Raw genomic sequence first — 22482 nt, 5'->3', positions numbered from 1 at the left:
ATAATTTACAGATGCCACATGTACATGAATATACATGCCGTTGACTGCATGTACATCTAATTGAAACAATTTACAGAAGCCACATGAACATGAATATGCACACTATTGACTGCATTTACATCTAATTGAAACAATTTACAGTGCCACATGTACATGAATATGCGTGTCGTTGATTGCATGTACATCTAATTGAAACAATTTACAGATGCCACATGTACATGAACATGCATGCCATTGACTACATGTACATCTAATTGAAATAATGTACAGAAGCCACATGTACATGAATATACATGTCGTTGACTGCATTTACATCTAATTGAAACAATTTACAGATGCCACATGTACATGAACATGCATGCCGTTGACTCCATGTACATCTAATTGAAATAATGTACAGATGCCACATGTACATGAATTTACATGCCATTGACTGCATTTACATCTAATTGAAACAATTTACAGATGCCACATATACATGAATATGCATAAACTTAAAAATATGATATAATAGTTCCAACAGACTTCCTATAAATGTATCTACAAAGTTCCTACTCCAAATAATTCACCAGAAGAGACCTTTTCCATGAAAAAGAATGTTTTCCTCCTTCCCATTTTGTTTTTCTGTGCATTGTTTTTAGCACACAATTTCATTTTGTAAACTTTTATTTTTCTCCACAGGGACAGATGCAGCTGATTGGATTTATGAAGAATCATGTTGTGGAAGGAGTGGTAATATGTTATTTCATGCTCAACTCTTAGCAAAAGGAAAAAGGGCAGCAACTCTGATTTTCAGGGAGAATAATCTTGAACAGTTTCACATTGAAAATTAATGTATGTTTGGTTTAAGAAAAATTATTCTGAGAATAAATTTAAGCATACTGTCCAGATATATTTTTTATCACCATTGATAACTTGCCCTATTTTCCCAAACTGAATGGGAAAAAAATGTCTATAAAATAAAATGCATGGCCATGGAAGAAAGATTTCAAAAAAGAGCATGTATGGTACATGTGATTTGTACACAATATAGTTATAGTTTGATTTCTTTAAGTAAATTCTTGTTCAACTTCAGAAACTTATTACCATGTAACATATATTCTATTTATTTCAGATTGAAGCTGCAAGGCTAATTGACATTCAGTATGTTAAGGCAGTTAGCAGTGTGGTTTTCAGTGTTAATGTTACGTCTATAGTAAGTATTGAGATAGAATTTTACCAACATTTAAGCCGAACAAAAATAGTGACTCACATTAACCATCATCAGATACTAAACCTTGGGACGGAAAATATTGAAAATGTTCTGTGTTACTTAAATTTAATTATAAGGGCTGTTTCATCGCATACACTGGATGGTTGTTGAAACCAGTTGGAACGATCTGTCACATTTTGGACATTTTGAAAAATAAATGTTATTTATACAGAAAAACGAACAACTTCATTACAAAAAAGTGCGTTATTAAAAATTATTATCAACATGATTGTAAAATGAGAATTCAGTCATTAAACACCTCAGTTCACTACCCCCTCTGCACTTTTCTCGATGTCTAAGAGGATTTTTTCAATTTTTAAAGGTCCCTCGGTAACTTGTGCACTTGCTTATGGTGCGGTCTATGTTTGTGAACCCCAGTGTGCGTGAGTTATCAATGGGGAGGTTTAATAATAATAATAATAACTTTAGTTAAGTTGACTTGGTTAACTGACCAATCTTCCATGAAAAAATAAATATAGATATATAATAAATAAATATATAAAATATATATATATATATATATATATATATATATATAATTTTTTTAATGCAAAAGTTTTACAAGATCAGGTGTCTTTAGACAACAAATGCTATTAAAAAATATAATTGATTTTGCTACAATCAAATATACACAAGGCTTTAAGTACGAGTACATACAGGATTCATACAAAGAGTAGTAGTGAACATGTGTAAAACATTATAGGTGAGTATTTGATTACAATGTTCTAAAAGGTAGTAGTACTAAATTAAACAAAATCATACAAATTGTTTTTGTAGATGTTAACTTAAAAGCTTTTTGAATGTTTGGCATACAAACTTTATATAAGGTGGTCCAGAACTCTTTTTGTAAAACTGAATTTGGTTTAGGTAAATATAACTTGTTGTTTGAGATGGGTCTTAGCTCATACATGTATACAATTTCAACAGATATAAAGTTACGTTTAAGATAATCAGGAACCAATCCATGTAAGGATTTATAGACTATTAAACCGTTTTGCAACAGAGTTATCTGCTGAAATCAAAAGACACTTCAGACTTCTAAAAAGATTTGTTGATGGTTTATATATAAATCAGCATCAAGAGTTACTCTAGCTGCTGTCATTTGAAATTTCAGTAATCTTTCCTGATTTTCTGTACCACTTATTACCCCAGATAGAAGAACAATATTCTAGGCATGGCATGATAATACATTGTAGAATATTTTTCTCGGCTTTTGAGGAAGATGGGATTCTATTCTATTCAAGAGATAAAGCAGTGAATTGACTTTTTTAATGATCTTATCAACTTGCATTTCCCAGCATAAGATATGGTCTGTCATGATACCAAGTAGTGTTTCATTTCTAGATTGTTGTATATTCGTTTCTTTTATTGTTACCTTGAAGTTATCTTTCTCAGCTGTTACCTGGTTTGACTACCTCTGATCATGGCTTTTGATTTGGCTGCATTTATCTTCCTGTCATTGTGCTTACACCGGTTATTTATTTTTACCTGATCTTTATTTAATTTAGGGCTAATCTTATGGCATGTTGATCCAATGTTAAAAAATGTTGTGTCATCAGCGAACATGTATATAAATATAAGATTATATTTATTGCTACATGAAAAAAATTGATTTTATTCAAGAAACTGCTTAAAAGGTGCAGTACGTTCATGTACGTTCTTGGCCCATTAGATATTTGCATTAGATGCTTGCCTTATCCTTATATGATGTAATTGGATGTTACATGTGTGTAATATGGCACAAATATGATATAGGTTTATTTAGATAAATAATAGTAGTTGTAATAAAATAAAAGAGCTTGTGTAGGTTAAATGGACAAAAAAGGAACTAGAAATAAATGATGCCATTTTTGGCACTTTGAATGTGAACCTTTTTTAGGCTTTTTCGTTGTTGAAGAAAATCACTAATTAAGTTAGGATGAGATTGTAAGATCAACAGAAATTTTACTTTGCTTTCAATGGGGTGAATACTTACAGTAGTTGTTTCCATCTCTTTTCAGTCAGAATAATTGAATGCTGCAATAAAAAACTATGGCACTACCCAAAGTAGAACAAGAAGTAGGTTCAACTCCCAGAATCATATGGAACCAGTTAATCTGCTGATGATCAACAAGAAATAAACTTCTTATGTCATGAATTCATATGAATTTCAATATTAAATCCTATTTTTTTATATATTATAATAGCACCATTCACAAAACTGATTTTCGTCTGGTCTTTGAGGACTTTTTAATGTTGTTACTTTTTAATTCCTTTGTCAGGATCTAACAATTATATATCAATAGTTTTTTAATTACTAGTAAAATCAGGTACTAGAGAATGTTTAATTTTTATTCTTCATTCTTTCAGGGCCAGATAGTTCTAAATGGTAATATCAATATATCTCAGACTGACATACCAGCTAAAAATGGCTTTATATATGACATCACCAGTGTTATGTTACCTGATTCCGGTGGGAGCCTGTTGCCAGGGAAATGTGATACCACAAGTGTAGAGATGGTCAAGGTAATTTGTCTCAAAGGTCAGAGTAATATATTGTGAATTAAGCATTAAAAGGTTTTTAAAAGAAATTAAAACAAACCAACTTTAATACTTACGCCATTTTTTTATGATTTCATCCATTTAATACACCTTTTGTACAAGGAATAAATACATGGATCTGATTTAATATTATGTTGAATGTTATTCCAAATCGGCTTCCCTGCAAATTGAGTGCTGTTTTTTAATTATTCATTTTTTGGCATGGGCACTTTCAAATTTTGCCTTTTTGATGATCTTAGATTTGGGATACCAGTAGTTTCTCTTTTCTCATTTTAAATAAAGCAGTGTACAAGAATTAAATTAAATCAATTTTATAGGATTACATGATGATTGATATGGTGTGTGAATTTTTTACAGGGAAACTGTGTTTCTTGCCAGGAGGAATTGACCTGTCGCCATAAAGAGGATATTTCACTGGTAAGCAACTCTGCACCATACAGACTGGATTTCTAAGAGTTGTCTTTCTTGGATCTCGAACACCTAAAAGCACTCTTCTGCATTTTTAGCATAAAATTTCTCTCCCTTTCTCTCAATTTTAGAGACATATCTCATGTATTTTTTTAAACTATGACAGTTGAAGGGTATACTATCTTAGAAGCAAAAATAAGTTTCACTCAAAACATATTTACTTTTTTAACTTGGAATTTTCACATTGCACATATACTTTGTCAGTATGGCCACAACAGTATTTATTTAAGGACAATGACAGAGGTCTTTAAAAAGAATTTATGATGGTGGACTAAATATGGGATTTGGGTTAGGAATTCAGAGTCAGATATAATATAAATTAGAACAGTCAATTCAAATTAGATGCACTTGCAATTATCAGATACAGTTTTAAAAAATATCATTTCATTGAGATTATCATACATTTTGTCATATAAATAAGACTTCAAATTTTGTATGGTATGTTGGTATTTTGGGGTCTGATCTTGGTTTACACAAAACTTTGAAATCATTGCAGACAGATTTGTCTGCAGAAATGTCTACTGCTATGATGGACTTACTAGACCTTTCTCATGGCTTCTGTGTTACTTACTGACCCTTGGAGAAAGTTGTTGCTATTCTGTCAATCCCAGTTTTATGTGGAAATTAATATTTTATTCACTGAAATATCAAGGGAACAGTGTTGCATCATGGAGGGAAGGAAGGGTTCTCCATAATTTGTGAATATGAAAGTCTTTTACAAATCATTAGATGTCATGCCAATTGGTGAGGTAAAATATTTATAGTTGTTGTAAAAAAGCTTAATTCCTATTCTATTCATTTTTTATAATTGTTTGAGAATATCTTCAAAATGGTTTGACCTTTTGGAAATTTCTGAGCTTTAAAAAGCATTTCCATGAAGTAAAAACTTACTTTATCTTGCCTCAGTTGGTCAGTATTTATTAGAACCTGTTGTATTGGTCACATGGAGAGCCTTGTTTTTGATTAACTACAGTGGAAAGTGCCAGCATTGTGGCTTCATGAAGGAAACTCATAGATAGTGAGAGAATAACAGTTTGACATTTATCAAACACTACAGGTATTTAAAAGATCATATATGCATACATGCAAACCATTATGCTCTTGGCATACTCATTACTCATTTTGTCCCCACCAATTATGTCTTACGCTTGCTTTTGGATGGATTACACTTTTCCGGTACATTAAAAAATAAAATAATAATAAAGCTTATTTTTTTCATATTTGCAGTAGACAGACATGCAGTTGTTATTGCTTTGTTATGATCTTCTATTCAAGATAGCCTTTGTTTATGAAAACAGAATTTTGTTTGCTAATTTCCTCTCACATATGCAGGGCTCGAATTTAACACAAATTTCTTTGTAGCCAGAAGGACTAGTATATTGAGAAATTTACTAGTCTTGCCAAATCTTTACTAGTCCTGGTCACAAAACAATGTCACACAGCTTTCATGTACGTTTACTGATTCAATTTCAAAGTTTGAACAACCCACAACAAAACTGGATGTTTTCTGTGTGTTTGTTTTTGCGAATTGCGTACACCAGTTACACCACATAACATTCCTTTCCTCTTCATAATTCAGCCATTCCCTGTCTTTTGTCCATTTCTTCTGAAATTTTCCATTACGCTTTTCCCTATCATAAGAATTATTCCTCATCATTCTCATTCAACTTTTGCTTTTATCCGGTGGCTGAACACCTATCAAATGCCACATTTTGCCTGTCTTATAAGGAGGGAATTGTGCCTTGTTTTGAAATACAAGATATTATACTATAGCTGACGTGAATTATGTAAAGCAAGAAAAGGAATGGCAGTGTCCTTTATATAAGAAAGTCAGAGCAAGAAACACGTTTCAAAACACGTGCCTTTGCCCACTCCCACAGTTAAATGGCCTCTCCCTAACAAAGACTTAACTTCAGCGGATGTTCTTCATGATCAAAGCAGTGGCTATTTTAAACACTGTTATAAAATATTAGCATCAGAAGATAGTGTTAGTTTCAGCTTGGAAAAGGTGTGTTCCCATCAAACGAAGCCATCTGACACTTGGCGAGTTGTATTCAACAGCTCCAATTATGGTATCATAAGTCGTAAGTTTGGTATATGTTCCTAATTAATCGAACCTCAATGTATTGTTGAAATTAATAATAAGGCAGACAATTTTCAAATCTTAGATGCCCATGCTCAGAGATTTTAGTTCTCAACAAATGTACGGCATTCTGCTTGGATATCTCCACATGCATTCAATTATTTGTTCATTCTTGTAAGGGAAAAATATAAAAAACTATTCTTATCATCATAGAAAAGTAGTTGTATGGAAAGGATGTGTCAGTATTGTAATCGTAATAAATTGATCCAATTCTGATAATTATTTTGATCGAAATGTAAAATATGTAGTTTCCTGTTTGTGACTGCTGGAGCGTTTGGGTAGTGAGCGAAAAAAAAAAGAACCTTCAACAAAAAAAACATGCAAATTAATTTCTTTGAATAGTTTTTGCCGTGTTCTTTTGTGTGGTATAACGCTTTGTAGTTTGTTACTGTGGTCGAGTGAATAAAGTGTGATACCACGTCATTTTTTTCATTTAATTCGTTGTCAGATTAATTAGGATCAATTACCAAACTTCCGTTGTTAATGACAGGACCATAATTTGTGCTGTTAAGTGAAATGCACAAAATCGGATGGATTCTTGTTATAGAAACGCACCTTTCCGAGGCAGAAATTGACTTAATCTTCTCATGCTAATATTTTATGACTGTGTTTACAATGGGCATGGCTTTGATTCAACAGAACATCTGCTAAGTCAAGTCTTTATTAGGGAATGGCGTAAACAAATGCTGACTATTGATAACTGAAACTTACTAGCCCATCGGACTATTAACATTATGAAAGTTACTAGTCTGACAGGAAATCTGCTAGCCTTAGGCTAGCGGGCTACCGCTAATTTCAAGCCCTGATATGAATCCAAACAACTTGACCAAATTTCATCCTAGCATAAGACCTTTCAAGTCTGCACAAATTATGCTAATTTGCATTCCAATATGGCTGCCATTGCTAAAAAATATAAAATTGTATATGTTAGACAGCATCTTACAAAACCTAGACTGCTTGGCTAACTACCTATGCATTTAGATTTTAGTTAGACATCAGCCAGATGTGCAGTGTAAGGTCCACTTGGGTCTAATGTGTCTTCTTGGCAAGTAAAGTTTCCACGATCCAATTTTAATCAAACTCCATAAAGTTTGGTAGAGGCACCTCCCTAAAGCCAAGAGGTAAATGGTCAAGGTCATAGCAGCAAAAGTTGTTGTTTTGGATTCTACATAATAAATCTTCTTTTCTAATGTTTCCTGCATCCAGTTCATACTTGTACTTCGACCTATCTTTATTATGCCAACCAAAGATGGTGCACTTTTTGAAAAATCATTGCCCACGTGACCCACTCATAAGCAAACCTTGATGAAGTAATGTTTTGGGAAATGCTGTTTACAAAAATATGTAGTCAGTTCATGTTTTCACTATTTCATCTAGTGAAATACTAATAAGAAGTACATTCCACTCATGTGGAAAACTTTGGTTTTCTTGGTCATATGACTCATTGTGTCCTTGATGGCAATAAGTGAATAGTGCCACATGGATCAAAATACTGAAGTACTGCTCCTATTAATGGTTGTTAAATTTACATGAAATAAAAAGATTAGTGTCTCTTTTCTGTTGAGACTTTGAAAGAGGAAAGAAATATCCTTAATTTGCATAAATATAAGGAAAGGCAATGGCATTTATAATTACTGACAAGTAGAAGTTCCAACAGAGTAATCACATAGTCCTCCCTGCATTCTGACACTCACCTCTATTACAGCCATTGAATGTAAATTATAGCATGATTTAAGAGCTACAGTGCATTCACAAAGTTACTGCATTTGTGCTTTGACATCATGTTCACTAGCTCATATTGAAGGTCATGGTCATATATGGCATGAGGAGCATGATTTTGCTCTTGAAAGATCCAAATGTGTTGAAAGAAAGAACTCTAATGCTAAACAATAGTTGCCAGACATACACTTAATGTTGGAGAAATTCAGTAGCCTGGATAAACAGTAAATTATAGAGAATGACAAAAGTTCATCAGGTCACTGCTATGACCTGCCCTGAGACTCTACCCTATCTTTAATATTCTGTAAAGAGTTGATGACTCTTGTTTAGTCCAGACTTGATTATAACTAGACCCCCTCACTTTAGGGCTACAAAATTTCACTTTGACCCTCTTATAAGTTATAGTGGTTGTTTTGCATGTCAGATCTGTCAGAAGTGGAAACTTGTCAGTGAGACAGAGTTGTACTTTGGAAAAAATCGACAAGACAAAGTAGATGGATGGATATATAAAAAAGAAAATAATGAGAAAACCAGTTTAAAATACAATTATTGAGTGTAATATGTCAAATAAATTGACAACTTAAATTTATTCTAATTAAATCTATGAAGTCCATAATGCTTAATATTTTATATCCATTTATATACTAAGTCCATGCAATTATTTATAGGTCACATACCAGTATAACAATGGTTCGGAACAGTTTGATTCACAATATCCTGTAATACCATATATATTCACTTATAAGTCGATTTGATTATAAGTCGATTTGACTATAAGTTGATTTGACTATAAGTTGATTTGACTATAAGTCAATTTGACAGTAAGTTGATTTGACTATAAGTTGATTTGACTATAAGTCAATTTGACTATAAGTTGATTTGAATATAAGTTGATTTGACTATAAGTCAGCTACTTTTTTAGGGTTGATAAAGCAAATTTCCCTATGGTTCTCCTGTAAGTTGAGGTATCTGTCTGCAACGGGTGATGTGATCATTGTGTTCGAGTTGCACCTCTGGAAAAATAAACAAGTCAAACTGGATAGATGGATAAAGTGACAGATACTGTGTAAAATAAATACATTTTTCTTACTGAGTTCAATAAGTACAAATAAATTGACAACTTAACATTCGTCTATCTGCATGTAATGAAATCCATAACACTTAACATTTTTAATCCATTTATATAATAAATCCATGCATTGAATTCTTTGTCATGTATGGATATAAAAATGGTTATCCAGAATTATGCAATTCAAAATATCGTGTAATTTATCAATTGCAAAATTATTGTAATAAACAAAGTCTACATGTTTGTGATTCACACTAACATCATCTGGTTCAAAGCCAACATGGATTCCTTGTCTAATTATCTCTAATGAAATCACTGAAGAGTTTGTCATCCTCTGTTCAATCCATTGCATTATTGCATTAGAAATAACACATTCTCAAAAGTGAGACCAATGTCTCATTTGGAATATCCTCCCATGCATTACACACCCACTGAAATACTGAGTCTCAGGACACTTCACATTTCCTGTCTTTGTAAATTCCTTGGGCCCATCCACAATCTACTTGTGCCACTGTTTGCACATATTTGCCTTGAATGGCATGCTTAGGTAAGCATTCAGTGGTTGCAGGACTAACATAGTGTCGCCTGGGATCAGAGCTTGGTATGTTTGATGTCACAGCAATTTTAGTTTCACAGACACTATCAGATGCATCTGAAACACACTGCTCTAGAATACACTCATTCAAGCCAAACTCACAATTTGCATTAGGCATTCCATTATTTGAGGTTTCTACAGATGTGTAGCACTATCAACTAGAACTCACTTTTTCTTGTATCAATCATGCACCTGTACACCAAATTCATGTTCTGCAGCACCATTTTTATTTTTGTCTGCAAAGTTTATAACCTTTAACTTAACTGCTCTATCGTACACATTTTGTTTTCTTTTTCCTATTTTGGTGAAAGTACCTAAGTTTGGCAATTCATGATGTATGAGACGTGACAAAGTGTAATTGACAGAATTCTGCCTATTCATAAACTTGGATGATTATTTGTGTAGAAGCTGAACTTGGGGTCTGTAAGGGACATTTTAATCATGCAGTCTTTGAAATCTCATCAAAGGATTGCGTTATGATGAACAAGTATCAAATTTATGGCACACTCAAAGGAACAATGTACACTGGAAAACAAAGCATTGCTGCTTTTACATGCTAAAGGATCAAGGTTAATCTAATAAGCACTTGTTTTAAAACACTGTGAATTGAGAAAACAATGCAAGTTTGTATTGACAAGCTAAGGTTTTAAGGTCAGTTTTTTATATATCCTGCTTATACTATGACCCTTGCCTGCATTAAACAAATTTTTATTAAAAAAAGGTCGATTTATGTGTGAATATGTATGGTATGTTAATTCCAGACATCTTATAAACAAACAGTGGAGTTTTAGTCCACATTTTTGTGATTCACAGTATCCTATAAATGTCACTATCTAATGCCATCTGGTGCAAAGTCCAAGAATTCATCATCATTGTCTGATAAAGTTGTGAAATCCTCCATTGTGATGGAGTCGTTGCAAATTATCATTATCTAGTCATTGTAAAATATTGTCCAACTCCATTTCCTTTGCTTCACTGTCATATCTTGTTGCTTACATAGAGAGTTAGCTTGGGCTGCGTAAGTAATACTTTTGTAATGTTGCCCTCTTAGTAAGAGGGGTTGTTAATTGGATTTGGCTGGCATTATCTAGTGGATGACCTACCTCGATTTTATAGCCCGGTGGGAGATGGATAGATAGAATATCAACAGAGAACTGAGCAAGACTATTGGGTAGAAATAAATCAATACAAGCCCCCTTAGACACAAAATTAACACAATTTAATCAATAACAATTAGTAGAGGCAACTCCAATTCAATCTAAGTTATGTCAACAGAATTTAATAGCAGTGTCTAATTTGGATTTATTTCATCATAATAAGGAGTGGTGAAAAGAGCACAGTGTCACAACTGATTGCATCACCATCCTCTCTTGCCCCGTGTATCACACGTCTTCCTATTGTCTCTAATCTTCCTATTCTGAATGCTTCATCTCTTCCTGGACCTCCTAGTCCTGTATTCTGAACACGTTCTCTATTTCCGGACTTCAACTTCCATCTTCAGACTGTCCTGTCTATCCCAAAAGCTGTTTCCTTAAAGGAGACCAGAAACCAATGGAAATATAGAATAATAATAAAAGTACTATAGCAGAAAACCTTATTCTAAAGTATCATCTGCGACCGTAATGCCAATATTTAAATATTGGCCTATCTTCTAGGAGCTGAATTTCCATGACCTCGTATGCAAAATTTCCGCGCCTATTCGGTTACTTTCGGGATGTGACATCATAGTAGCGACTCCAGCAGCACAAGTGGAAGTTGCCAGAGTAAAAGACAATACCATTTTGCGTTGCTTACGGGTGTAATAGAACATTAAGAAAAGCCTGTGGACATAAAAAAAATTCTTTTCCGAAAGATAAAGGCATAATGAAAGAATGGATACATTATTACAAATGAGTCGATTTCAAAGCAACACCATACAGCACTATGTACTCATTACATTTCTCAAAGGAATGTTACGAGAGGGATCATGAAAAAATGGCATCTCAAAGATATGCAAATGCTAGGCCTAGACTAAAAGTTGGCGCTGTTCCAGACATACCTTTGGACATTTTAAATCCTGGGAAAAGTGTTAAACATGTGAGTTACGAAAATAGGCAGAAGGAGGAGTAAGTGACCACAAAATGCAATAATCAGTCCACATATCTTTTATGTAAAACAGCAGTGATAAAAACAAATCTGATAGCCTGACACCCTGGGCCCCTTCTGGTTTTAGTTCTGGCCCATCCTGTATTCAAAGTGAGATGCCCGTCAGGCTTGTCGAAACAAAAATTGTTTGCCTGAGGAAACTTTGATCGTGCTGGTGAAATGAGTAAATATATTTTCAGGATGTTGACATACATGCCTTAACACGGCACAATTTAAATCAAATCACCACTGTCCTAGGTGAAATTTAGATTTGATTTTAATCAAATGGAAGCTTTGCAAAAATAAGATTCTAAACCTGTCGTGTTTCGAGAAAACACAATTTTCAGTAATCTTATAAAAAATAAAAATTAAAAAGAATGCATTGTATACATGTAGTATGCATAAATGGTAATCTGTAATAATTGGAACTGATATAAAACTATTCCTTGGGCAGTTTAAAAAGCAGTGATTAAAAGAAAAGAGGTCAAAGTTTCACATTAACTGTCTGACAAGAGAACTGGGGGGGACTATTGACCCCCCCCCTTGCCCCAATGTACGACCGCCCATTTGACGTGCCTTTTCTCCCTGTGATATGCCTTATTATTCCCTCATGACAAGCCCCTTTTGCATTTTCTGGTCAGTTCTGGCTAAATTGCAAAATAGCTAAAGTTTTGATTTAAGTACGCAAACAATAAAGCTGGTGTGACTAATGAACATACTCCTTATCCTTGCATTGATCTTGTGAAAAGGACTGCCCTTTGGACATTCTTCAAAGAAACCATGTTCGACAGTGTGTGTATGTTTAAGCACCAGCAATTGATTACCAAATAAACGATGCCTATTTTGTTGTTACTTACGATGCCATGGACTTTATTTTAACAGTTCAAATCTGCAGTCACAAGTTACCGTACATGTGGCAACTGTTTTTCTCACGTTTTATGCCCCACCTTATTTCCTTAGGTTTAAGTCTTAATGCATGTCACACTGTTTGCTGTATAAAATATTTATTCAGAATTAGTTCTTTAGGGCCACATATACTGCATGGTATATTTTGCTTTATTCCTTGTAATTTAATCATGGTAATTAAACTTTTCATATACGGTAGAGGAATGTCAGGTGTTAACTGGCCGAGTTTCTTTGGCAGAAATGGAGATGCAATTTTGTTTGCACAGAAAATTTCAAAGTGATCATTCATTTAAGCTAATTGGTGACAATTTTATTCTTTTAATATTTTTTTTACTATAGTACTGTTGTAGTTGTTTAAAAACATCTGAAATTTACTTGAATAATGTTTAATCTTCACATTCTATTTACTGAAGAAGAAAAAAAGAAGAAAAAAACTGTTGTATGATATTAATTATTTTGTCCAGTGCCAGGTTTAGACATGTGTGCATGTGATTTGAATTTTTAACAGCTTTAACAATTTTTCAGTCATATCACTACGATGTCTGCAGTGTGGCAGTTTAGACTGTGGATTGCATACCTTATATCTATTTATAAATGGTTTGGGATTGGGGTTTTTTCTTCTGACAAATGAAAATTGACAGACATAATGTAATAATCGGGACTTTGCTGCGCAAAATTGAGAGATATTATAAGATTGGAAGGCAGATGAGGAAATACCCCCAAAATCTGGAGGTTTTTCTCCCGGCTTGAGAGTTGACAGGTATGAACTGTCCAGGCTTGTGGAATTTCATTCAGGACTTTAGTTTAGTTAAGTCACCAGCCCAGGGCCTGTGCCTAACAAATTTCTTTTAGCATTTACCAGTACAGTACATAAACTATTATATCAGACTTCAGATTCAAGTTTTGAATGTGCAACCCAAATGTGGTCTCCTCCTGTCTGCCTCGCTCGCCAATGTTTATGTTTGTATTCGAGGACTGGCTAGTATAGCGTCACGGTACCATGTGATCTGTTGTCTCATCAAAACTCGGAAAAACTCGGCAATTTACGGAATCATGGTATCTTCCACGCAATATATCACTACCCGCTTACGATATTTAATTTATAAACATTGCAGTCGAATTAAAATCTGTAGAGAATTACATACGTAAAAGGAAAATTTTGATTTCTAGTCTCCTTTAAAGGACAAAATTACTCCTAAATCTCTATACGTATCACTTTCTACACGTACATAAAATTTCCTCACTTACGTTAATCAGAAGCATGACTAGCTATCCAAACACTGCATAAATTCTGACTTAATTCGATAGATCATCAACTCTTGCTTCACAGCGACCGACCATAAATTAACATGTGAGAAGTGTATCTAACATCACCGTATCTCTTTAGCTATGTTACCAAGTGCTTGATTACTATTGCATAAAATTCACAAAATTCAAGCTCACAGCAATACCTAACTTACAAGATTATTTAAACATTGCAAAATCAGATATAAATATGCAATTATCATTAACTCACGATAATCAGTATCATCCTAACAAAGGAAATTATTTCATATAACCTAATGAAATCCTACACATATGAAAATTTGGATCACATGCAATCTATCAATTCTATCAATGAACTAGTAACTGTAAAATTAAAGAGATAAATTGCATAGCAACTCTAGCATGAAGAGATTTCCATGACATTGAATAAATGATATATAATATGGATCTTAGTCATATCAAACACATTCGTATAAAACAAACAATTAAAAATAGAAAATTATGTGAAAAATTAAAATTGCATACCTTAATGTTGTTCTTTTAGAAATTGTGTATCCTTGCACTAAAACCTGTCTTTTCTTACAAGACAGCTACCTGGTCCCCTTTTCTTGTCTTGTTTAACGAGTAAAGCACTATTCTTTTTTAGGCTTCCTTGGAGCCAAACTTCACCTCTCTCGGGAAATTTCGGACTAAAGAATTTCAGCTAAGGTCATCACTTTAAATTCACAATACTTCCAAAGTGTATGCCTTAATTTACTCTGACCAGTCATTTGCAGCAATTCCTAATTTTTTTTCATGATAATCATTTCTTTCATCAGATTTTGGACAGCCTAAGATCTCTGACCTACATTGCAATCAACTTCCCTTTGAAAATGTCTATTTGATTGACATGGATTCCTATCAAATGGTTATGGTTGGTAGCTCAAATGTTTACTTTCTCAGGACAGCATTTTGATGCCTTGGTCAAATCTCAATGAGTCTTAGATGTTGGCCTTTTAAGTTTAACACTGACATGGGGGCAGCAAAAGAAGAAAGGTCTAAGTGACTTTTTGGCTTAAGTGTGATACAGTTTTAATGCTCAATGGATTCAACTTTAAGGTTCAGTACTTTTTCAAAATTCGATACTTTACAACTTTGATTATACAGTCAGTGAAATCTTTTAAAGGATGCAGCTGAACTCAAGTGATTTATGCAGCCGGATCACAGGGAGTTCTGAGCAAGTATCAAACTAGCAGCTTGATCAAAGGGGTGTCATGTGAGGTCATCAGAGGGTACTGCTTTTACAAGCTAAAGGATTACGGTCAAACATTCACTGGAAGATGTAGAACTCTACTTTGCACTGAACAAGTATCAAACTAGCAGCTTGATCAAAGGGGTGTCATGTGAGGACATCAGAGGGTACTGCTTTTATAAGCAATGTAGAACTCTACTTTGCACTGTTCAGGTTCATGTATTTTCATGGCTTGAGCAAGAGGATTCTCAACTTTCAAGTGAGTACTGCTTTTACAAGCACTTTAAAGGTGCCCAAAGTCAATATTGAGGTCTGGAATCCAATGTCAAAACAGGCCAGGACTGTTGATATTTCATTGCAAAAGCTGCTAACTCAGTTGGGGCAAATGTTGGTCCCCACCTTGAGCGCATTGGAATTGTTTAAGGAGCATAGAAACAATCAATGAGAAATCTTTAGAAAATTGAACAGTTCTAGTACAAAAAATACCGCCTGCTTTTCTGTAATTTTACATCATTTTCATAGCTGAATTTTTCAATGCAGGATTATATTTTATGTTTTATATATGTTTATGTTTTCACTGATGCCTGTGAATGTGTTCCAGGCTTGATACTTTGAATTTTAAAATTACTTAATTATTTAGTGTCAAGCCAGACTCTTCACATCATGTTGTGTATACTGTATATATTGTACATAACAGATAGAAGGCCTCAAGGTAGATTAGTTCTGTAACTAATTGAGTTACCTTCTCTAAATAAAGTCTTTATTATTATTATTATTATTATTATTATTAAAGAATTACTGCTGGATTCAGTCAGGGATTTTGTTATGGACAATTTTAAGATGTCATCCGTTCTCGTGAACAATTTCATTTTTAACCAGAGCTAACTGACATATATTAGCTCATCTATGCTGCACTGAACCCCATCTCTGACTGGTTTTTTGGAGATAACCTAAATGGGCAGATAACTAAGCTTAATGAATCTCAAAAGGCTGGAACACAACTGCTTGGAAAAAAGCAACAGGAAGCAGCAAAATGACAAGTGACCAAGACTTTAAAAGCACTGTTCCCTTTTTGGATGGTCCTGGAACCAGAATTATCAGTGGCAGCCCAACCATCGCTGGAGGCAAAGCTGCAAAAAGGTTCAGAAACAAGGAACCGAGGTTCCCAAACATCACAACGATCAGTAAGATCTTCCCAGGCTATTAGTATGCAGCATCATTGAAGCACATATGATGTTTCTTGTATGAACAGTACACCTGACAATTTTGTCCCTGCAAAAATGTTAGTATGGTTTGAAGGTTTGCAGAATATTACTTTAGATGCTTGGATACTGAATACTGTGCAAGGTTATGAAATAGAGTTAGAACAGTGACCTGTACAAACATATATACCAAACCAAATTAAATTCTCTTTAACTGAATAGAGATAAATAAATGCTGAAATTCACAATTTTCTTGTAAAGGTGTTATTCATAAAGTTAGTTAAACACTTGGACAATATTTTTCAATTACTTTCATTTGACCTTAAAAAGATGGGTCTGTGAGACTTATTTAATAAAAGTGTTGAGAAGAATACATTTCAAAATGGAAAATTGTTTCTTTGCATCTGTTGACTTAAAGGATTCCTACTACTCTGTTCCTGTGGCTCAGAAGCATAGGAGGTATTTGTGGTTTTATGTGGTTTGGGGATATATATATATGAATTGACCTGTTTGCTGAATGGTTTGGCATCAGCACCACACTTTTACACCAGGCTACTGAAGCGAGTTTTTGCATCATTGAGGTGAAAAGGTTTCACAAAATGGCATACATTGATGATAGTTGTTTGTTGGGGGATTCATGTGACCAATGTAAGGAAAATGTTAAGGAAACAGTTCATAAACTTGATGGATTGGGATTAAATATTCACCCAGAAAAATCTCTGTTTGAATCTACACAGAAAATAAATTTTGTGGAATTCTTGCTGGACTCTATCACGGTGGCTTTCAGACTAGCTTGAGACTGACTTGTTGCTTGTTGTGACATACTGCAGAAACTATTTGTGAATTGGCTCAACTTGTGGTAAAGCTTCTTGTTAGCGAACCAGGTGTGGAGTGTTCATCTTTGTATTATTAAGATCTAGAACTGAGAAAGATAAACACTTAAAGATACATTAAGGTGATTGCCTTAGTGATCACATGCCCACCCTTCATACTTCCCACCCAATAAAACATTGAGGCTTACATCCATTTCCTTTTGCTCTTAAGACTGATCAGCCATGTGACCTAAAAGGTCATCTTATGTGATCACCAAGGCACTTATGGGGTCCATAAAGTTAAATCAAACTTCAACTTGGTAAGTCTAGTTTAATTTATTTTTTCCAATTTCAGGGTTTAACCTCAGAATGCGCATACTGGGTCAACATCCAGGGATTCAAGTACCTGCCATTTGAAGGTTGCAGCCTCTGGTGTAACAGAACATACCATGTAAGACCAATCTGATTTCTTGAATTTCTCTTGATTGTCATCAGCATTAAGGAATTTTTTGATTAAAAGAACGTTTCCTAAACTATTGAGAAGAATATTTTTGACACATTGTCTTGATATCACATAAGGCAGACGTTTTTTATGTCTGAGAAGTTTTAATATTCTTTGGAATGGGTTGTTTTGTAATGCTATAAATTTTGTGGAATGTTGATAAAATTTGAAGCAGTTTGTTTCCATGTTATAGTTTGTGAGTTAATGGACCAAGTAAAAGTATGTAATAAAGGCATTAAATGTTTACACACATTTATTTTCTTGCTGACGGACTAAAAGCATAAAAATTTGTAAGTATTGGCAGTGCATGTAAACTACCCCATGTGCAATAAATCAAGTCATACCATTGTATGCCAGGTAACTTTCTTCTCCCCATGACCTGTTGTTATTTTGTTTAATTTTTAAAGCAACAATATTCCACCATTTTTGGTTCTATCAGTCATTTTTTCCCATTGTGCTGCAGGGTTTCCTCTACCAAAATAAGCTAAAATTTGATTGGTTAATCTGCCTGCATAATTAGGAAATGGTCTGAAATTAACAAATGGTTTGTGCCACTTGATCTTGTTTATGTGGGAGACAGGCCTAGTATAATACTGCCACTCAAAAGTGGCACCCAGGATACAAGCAAGGTAAACTGCACTACATTATCATGGCACTTGGGAGATGAGATAGGTAAAGTATGATGCATTATTGTGGTGGCAGGGGTTGATGAGTTAGGATTGAAAACATTTAACCATTTAAGACAGGATATGGTTCCAGTTGTACATAAACTTTTCAGATGGGATACGAATCCAGTCGTATGTTCACTACATTCTGTCTACCATTTTGCAGAAGTGTGCATTTAACTTTGTAATTTGTCATTATTTTGTGTGTACTCATTTGAAGAAAAAAAAGAAATTAGTATGTACACAAATGCAGTTACAGCACAAGTTTAAAAAGAGCCAAAAATGATATACATTTGACTTTAAAAAATCGAGTTTTAACATGTGGAGTTCAAAATGGCAGTCAGTGCAGAAGAGGCAAGTGATGTCAATCATGTACTTTTGGGATTGGTTGAAAATACAGACAGTTACATGTGGAAAATTGACATTTTAGTCAGGAACATTATCTTTACTTCTTCAGAATTGAACAGAGCTGCTGATAACTAGATAACGGGTTACTTGAAAATTTGATTTTAAACAAGAGTTTTAATGTGCAGAGATCAACATGGCAGAGTGTACTGAAGCAGCAAGTAAGTGCAGTGATGTGGATGCTGATTTTGATGAAAATATAGACAATTTTGTGGGGAAGTTTGACGTTTTAGGCAGTGTAGATCATGCTCTTGATTTCGACAAAATGAAAAGAGATGAGAACTGGTTAGTGGAAAATTTGATTTCCAAACTGAATTTTAAGGTGCATTGATCAAAACATGGCAGACAGTACCATAGCAGCAAGTGATTACAGTGATGTGGATGCTGATTTTGATGAAAATATATACAATTTTGGGGGGATATTTGATATTTTAGGCAGTGGGGAGGGGGAATTGTGATCTTGATTATGTCAAAATGAACTGAGCAGATGACAACTGTTAATTGGTATGTTTGACTTGGATATTGATGATGATAATGAAGACTTTTCAGACATTGTCACTAGTGTGGTCAATATGTTTTATGACACTCTCTCACTGCATTGCAAATGTAAAGCGGGGAGAATTGTCCCTGGTGGGTGTCCCGCCAAATTTGGTTTTCATTATCAAGGGGTTGACCGCCCTCGATGTTATTGCCCGGTTCGAGTAAATATAAATATAAGTGGTGAAACTTATATGTGAAATAGATCTGAGCAGATATAGAACAAACCAACATGAGCCCCCATACATGTAAACAAACAATTTAATCAATTACGTAAAAAACACTGTGAAATTCATTACATCAGGAATATACTATGCTTTTAGAAATTTAAACTTTCACCAAAATACAAAGAAAACACAAATAGATTTAAATAAAATAGCTGATCTGTTTACTGATAGATTTAGTTCATCATAGGATCGAGTGAACAATTGAAGTCAACGTCTTGTACGATTGCATAACCTTTCGTCCTCAGTTGTTCTGCTGCCACTGTTGCTGTTCAGACCCTTGGATCTCAGGATGATACTTTCCACCATCCGTCTCAGGATACTCTCAGAATACGTTTCAGAAATTAATACGTTGCAGGATTGTGTCACAGGATTATACGTCTCACTGTACTTCTCTCTATACTTCTCAGTATACTTCTCAGAATAACATCACATCATACGTCCCAGAATAATGCGTCTCAGGATAATACGTCTCAGGATTATATGTCTCAGGATTATATGTCTCAGGATTATACGTCTCACTGCACTTCTCTCTATACTTCTCAGTATACGTCTCAGAATAACATCACATCATACGTCCCAGAATAATGCGTCTAAGGATAATATGTCTCAGGATTATACGTCTCAGGATAATACGTCTGGATTATATGTCTCAGGATTATATGTCTCAGGAGCTATTTTCCCCCTTTTAAATAAAGAGACAACCTAAATTTCCCGTTATTTATGAAACGGGAGATTCTTCATTATTCTCCCAGATTCTATCAGATTTTACTATCAGTGTTAGACAGATGCTAAGGCTATCAATCGACTCCACATGTCCTACAATGACCCTAGTTAGTCAAATGGCTAATTCATTACGCCTTGACTTTACACATTAACGCACCATACGCGAGGCCTGGGGTTCTGAGCCAGCCTCAATTTACACAGCGAATAAATAGGATACATCAGATCAATTACTAAATCATTTCAGTCAATACACACCTACTCTCAATAATACATGAAATCTTATAAATTCGGTGAATTCACACGGGTTCTCATAATCATATTAACTAATGTAATGCATTAAATTCTTAGAACATAATTCTTATGCAAACAAGATGACAAATTCAAACAATTCGTCAAACTTATCTAAAGAAGATTAATGTATGACTTCCTATGCATAAACTCAACACAGTTATACTTCATAAAGCAAATTATTACACGAATGTAGAAAAAAGATTCATGCAGATACAAGTAAATAACTTCAGCAAAGCATTATATATGGCATCAACAAATTACATGGAATTGTCACACTACCTTTGCTTTCAACGTTCCTCCCTCTAATCAGCAAATTATTTCATCAGTTCCTTTCAACAATAGTCCCCTTTGGACAATAGTTCTTTTATGAGGAATTTCTTGCAAATCCCCGGAGTCCTACTTTGTTTTCTCTCGTAGAAAAGCTTAGACTGATTAAAATTTCTGATGTGGCAATTTTAAAACCTAGAAAATTTTGTGTGGGAAACACGCCCCTTATTTAATGTAACCATAGAGAATCAAATATCTCTGCCGCCTTTTTCCAGAGGCGCCAAAGTCAGGGTCAGCTTGACCTGGTAGTTTGAGTAACAGAGTTTCTGCGATTCCTCAGTTGTGACAACTTTACCATGAAAATGAAGTTTTCCATGTCCCTAATAGTCTGTCTGGCTGCTGTATAAACAAATGCTTAATTAGGAACAAAATTCTCCCGCTAAACGACATTACCATACATGGTAGTATGGCGATATGATACGAGCCTGTCTCCATAAATATAATTAATGGTTCTCTGGTCTCAACTAATGTATTCTTGTTAGATCGCCATAAAATTTGCCCCTTCACAGCAAATGTTAAAAAGATCATTTTCTATGCTGAGAAAAAGTCAACCAAATTTTTTTTTCATGGCAAGTTTGAACAATATTGTGATCCATTCTGTGGTGAGTGCAATGATCTATGTGTATAACCTTGAAATCCTCCCCCCCAGTCCAATGAATTTCAAATATGGAAACTTATTTTATTTAGTGTCAGTGTGGTTGTAATTATATATGTGTACCTATATGTGTCTGATGAAATTTGACAATGTTGAGGGACTAATTGATAACAAGAAAAATTCTTCATTGTACAAACACCACTTTTTTATGCCACGCACAATCACCCCGTTAGCACCTCAAAATATACTTTCTGATTTTAAGGTTATCCCCTTCTCTAGTAGTGGGAGGTTAGTGGATACAATACATAGACATGCAAAAGGAGGCAGTTCATATTCTCTTTTCTGTTTACCAGAACTAAAATGCTTCTTATTGGCATTATTAATTTAATAGTTTCTTCAATGGAAAACGTTTTCTTATTCATTATATGGCTTTTTTGCATCAGTGGTGGATGGTTATCGGTTGTATCATTGGGAATTGCTTTCTTGGCAAAATTTATTCCATGTGTACCAAAGATTTCTTTTAATAATGTAGTGTAGATAGTTTTGCAATTTTTGGATTAGTCAAGGTCACTGAAGATAATGATATAAAATAAACCCATCATCTCAATTACACCAAATACTCTATTTCTTCTTCATTTTTACTGTAAGTTTAAGTTGTCTCTATTACCAGAAAGTATGGATGAACACTAATATTTATCTACAGTTGCATATTACTGTGTATGTGTGTGGGAGAAGGGATATGTATGTGTATTTATATATATATATATATATATATATATATATATATATATATATATATATATATATATATATATATATATATATTCTTCATGGAAGTAAATTAAAGAATACAACATTGTATTACATTTTTGGGGGTTGGAG

General features: G+C 34.1%; 1 protein-coding gene across 1 annotated transcript in view; it reads left to right on the top strand.

The window, feature by feature from the left end:
- The window catches only part of LOC149788414 (stabilin-2-like), a 495609-nt gene that overhangs the window by 39223 nt on the left and 433904 nt on the right, over positions 1-22482 (top strand). Inside the window, exons 14-18 of the mRNA XM_089974375.1 lie at positions 682-732; positions 1115-1195; positions 3602-3757; positions 4151-4210; positions 17684-17779. Coding sequence (XP_089830501.1) covers positions 682-732; positions 1115-1195; positions 3602-3757; positions 4151-4210; positions 17684-17779 — 444 coding nt within the window. The remainder of the gene's footprint in view (positions 1-681; positions 733-1114; positions 1196-3601; positions 3758-4150; positions 4211-17683; positions 17780-22482) is intronic.

Source organism: Sinohyriopsis cumingii, chromosome 11, assembly GCF_028554795.1.
Source record: "Sinohyriopsis cumingii isolate HCF-2022 chromosome 11, ASM2855479v2, whole genome shotgun sequence".
In the NCBI taxonomy this organism is placed as follows: domain Eukaryota; kingdom Metazoa; phylum Mollusca; class Bivalvia; order Unionida; family Unionidae; genus Sinohyriopsis; species Sinohyriopsis cumingii.
The sequence above is the reverse complement of the archived record's forward strand: the minus strand, read 5'-3'. Positions and strand labels throughout refer to the sequence as shown.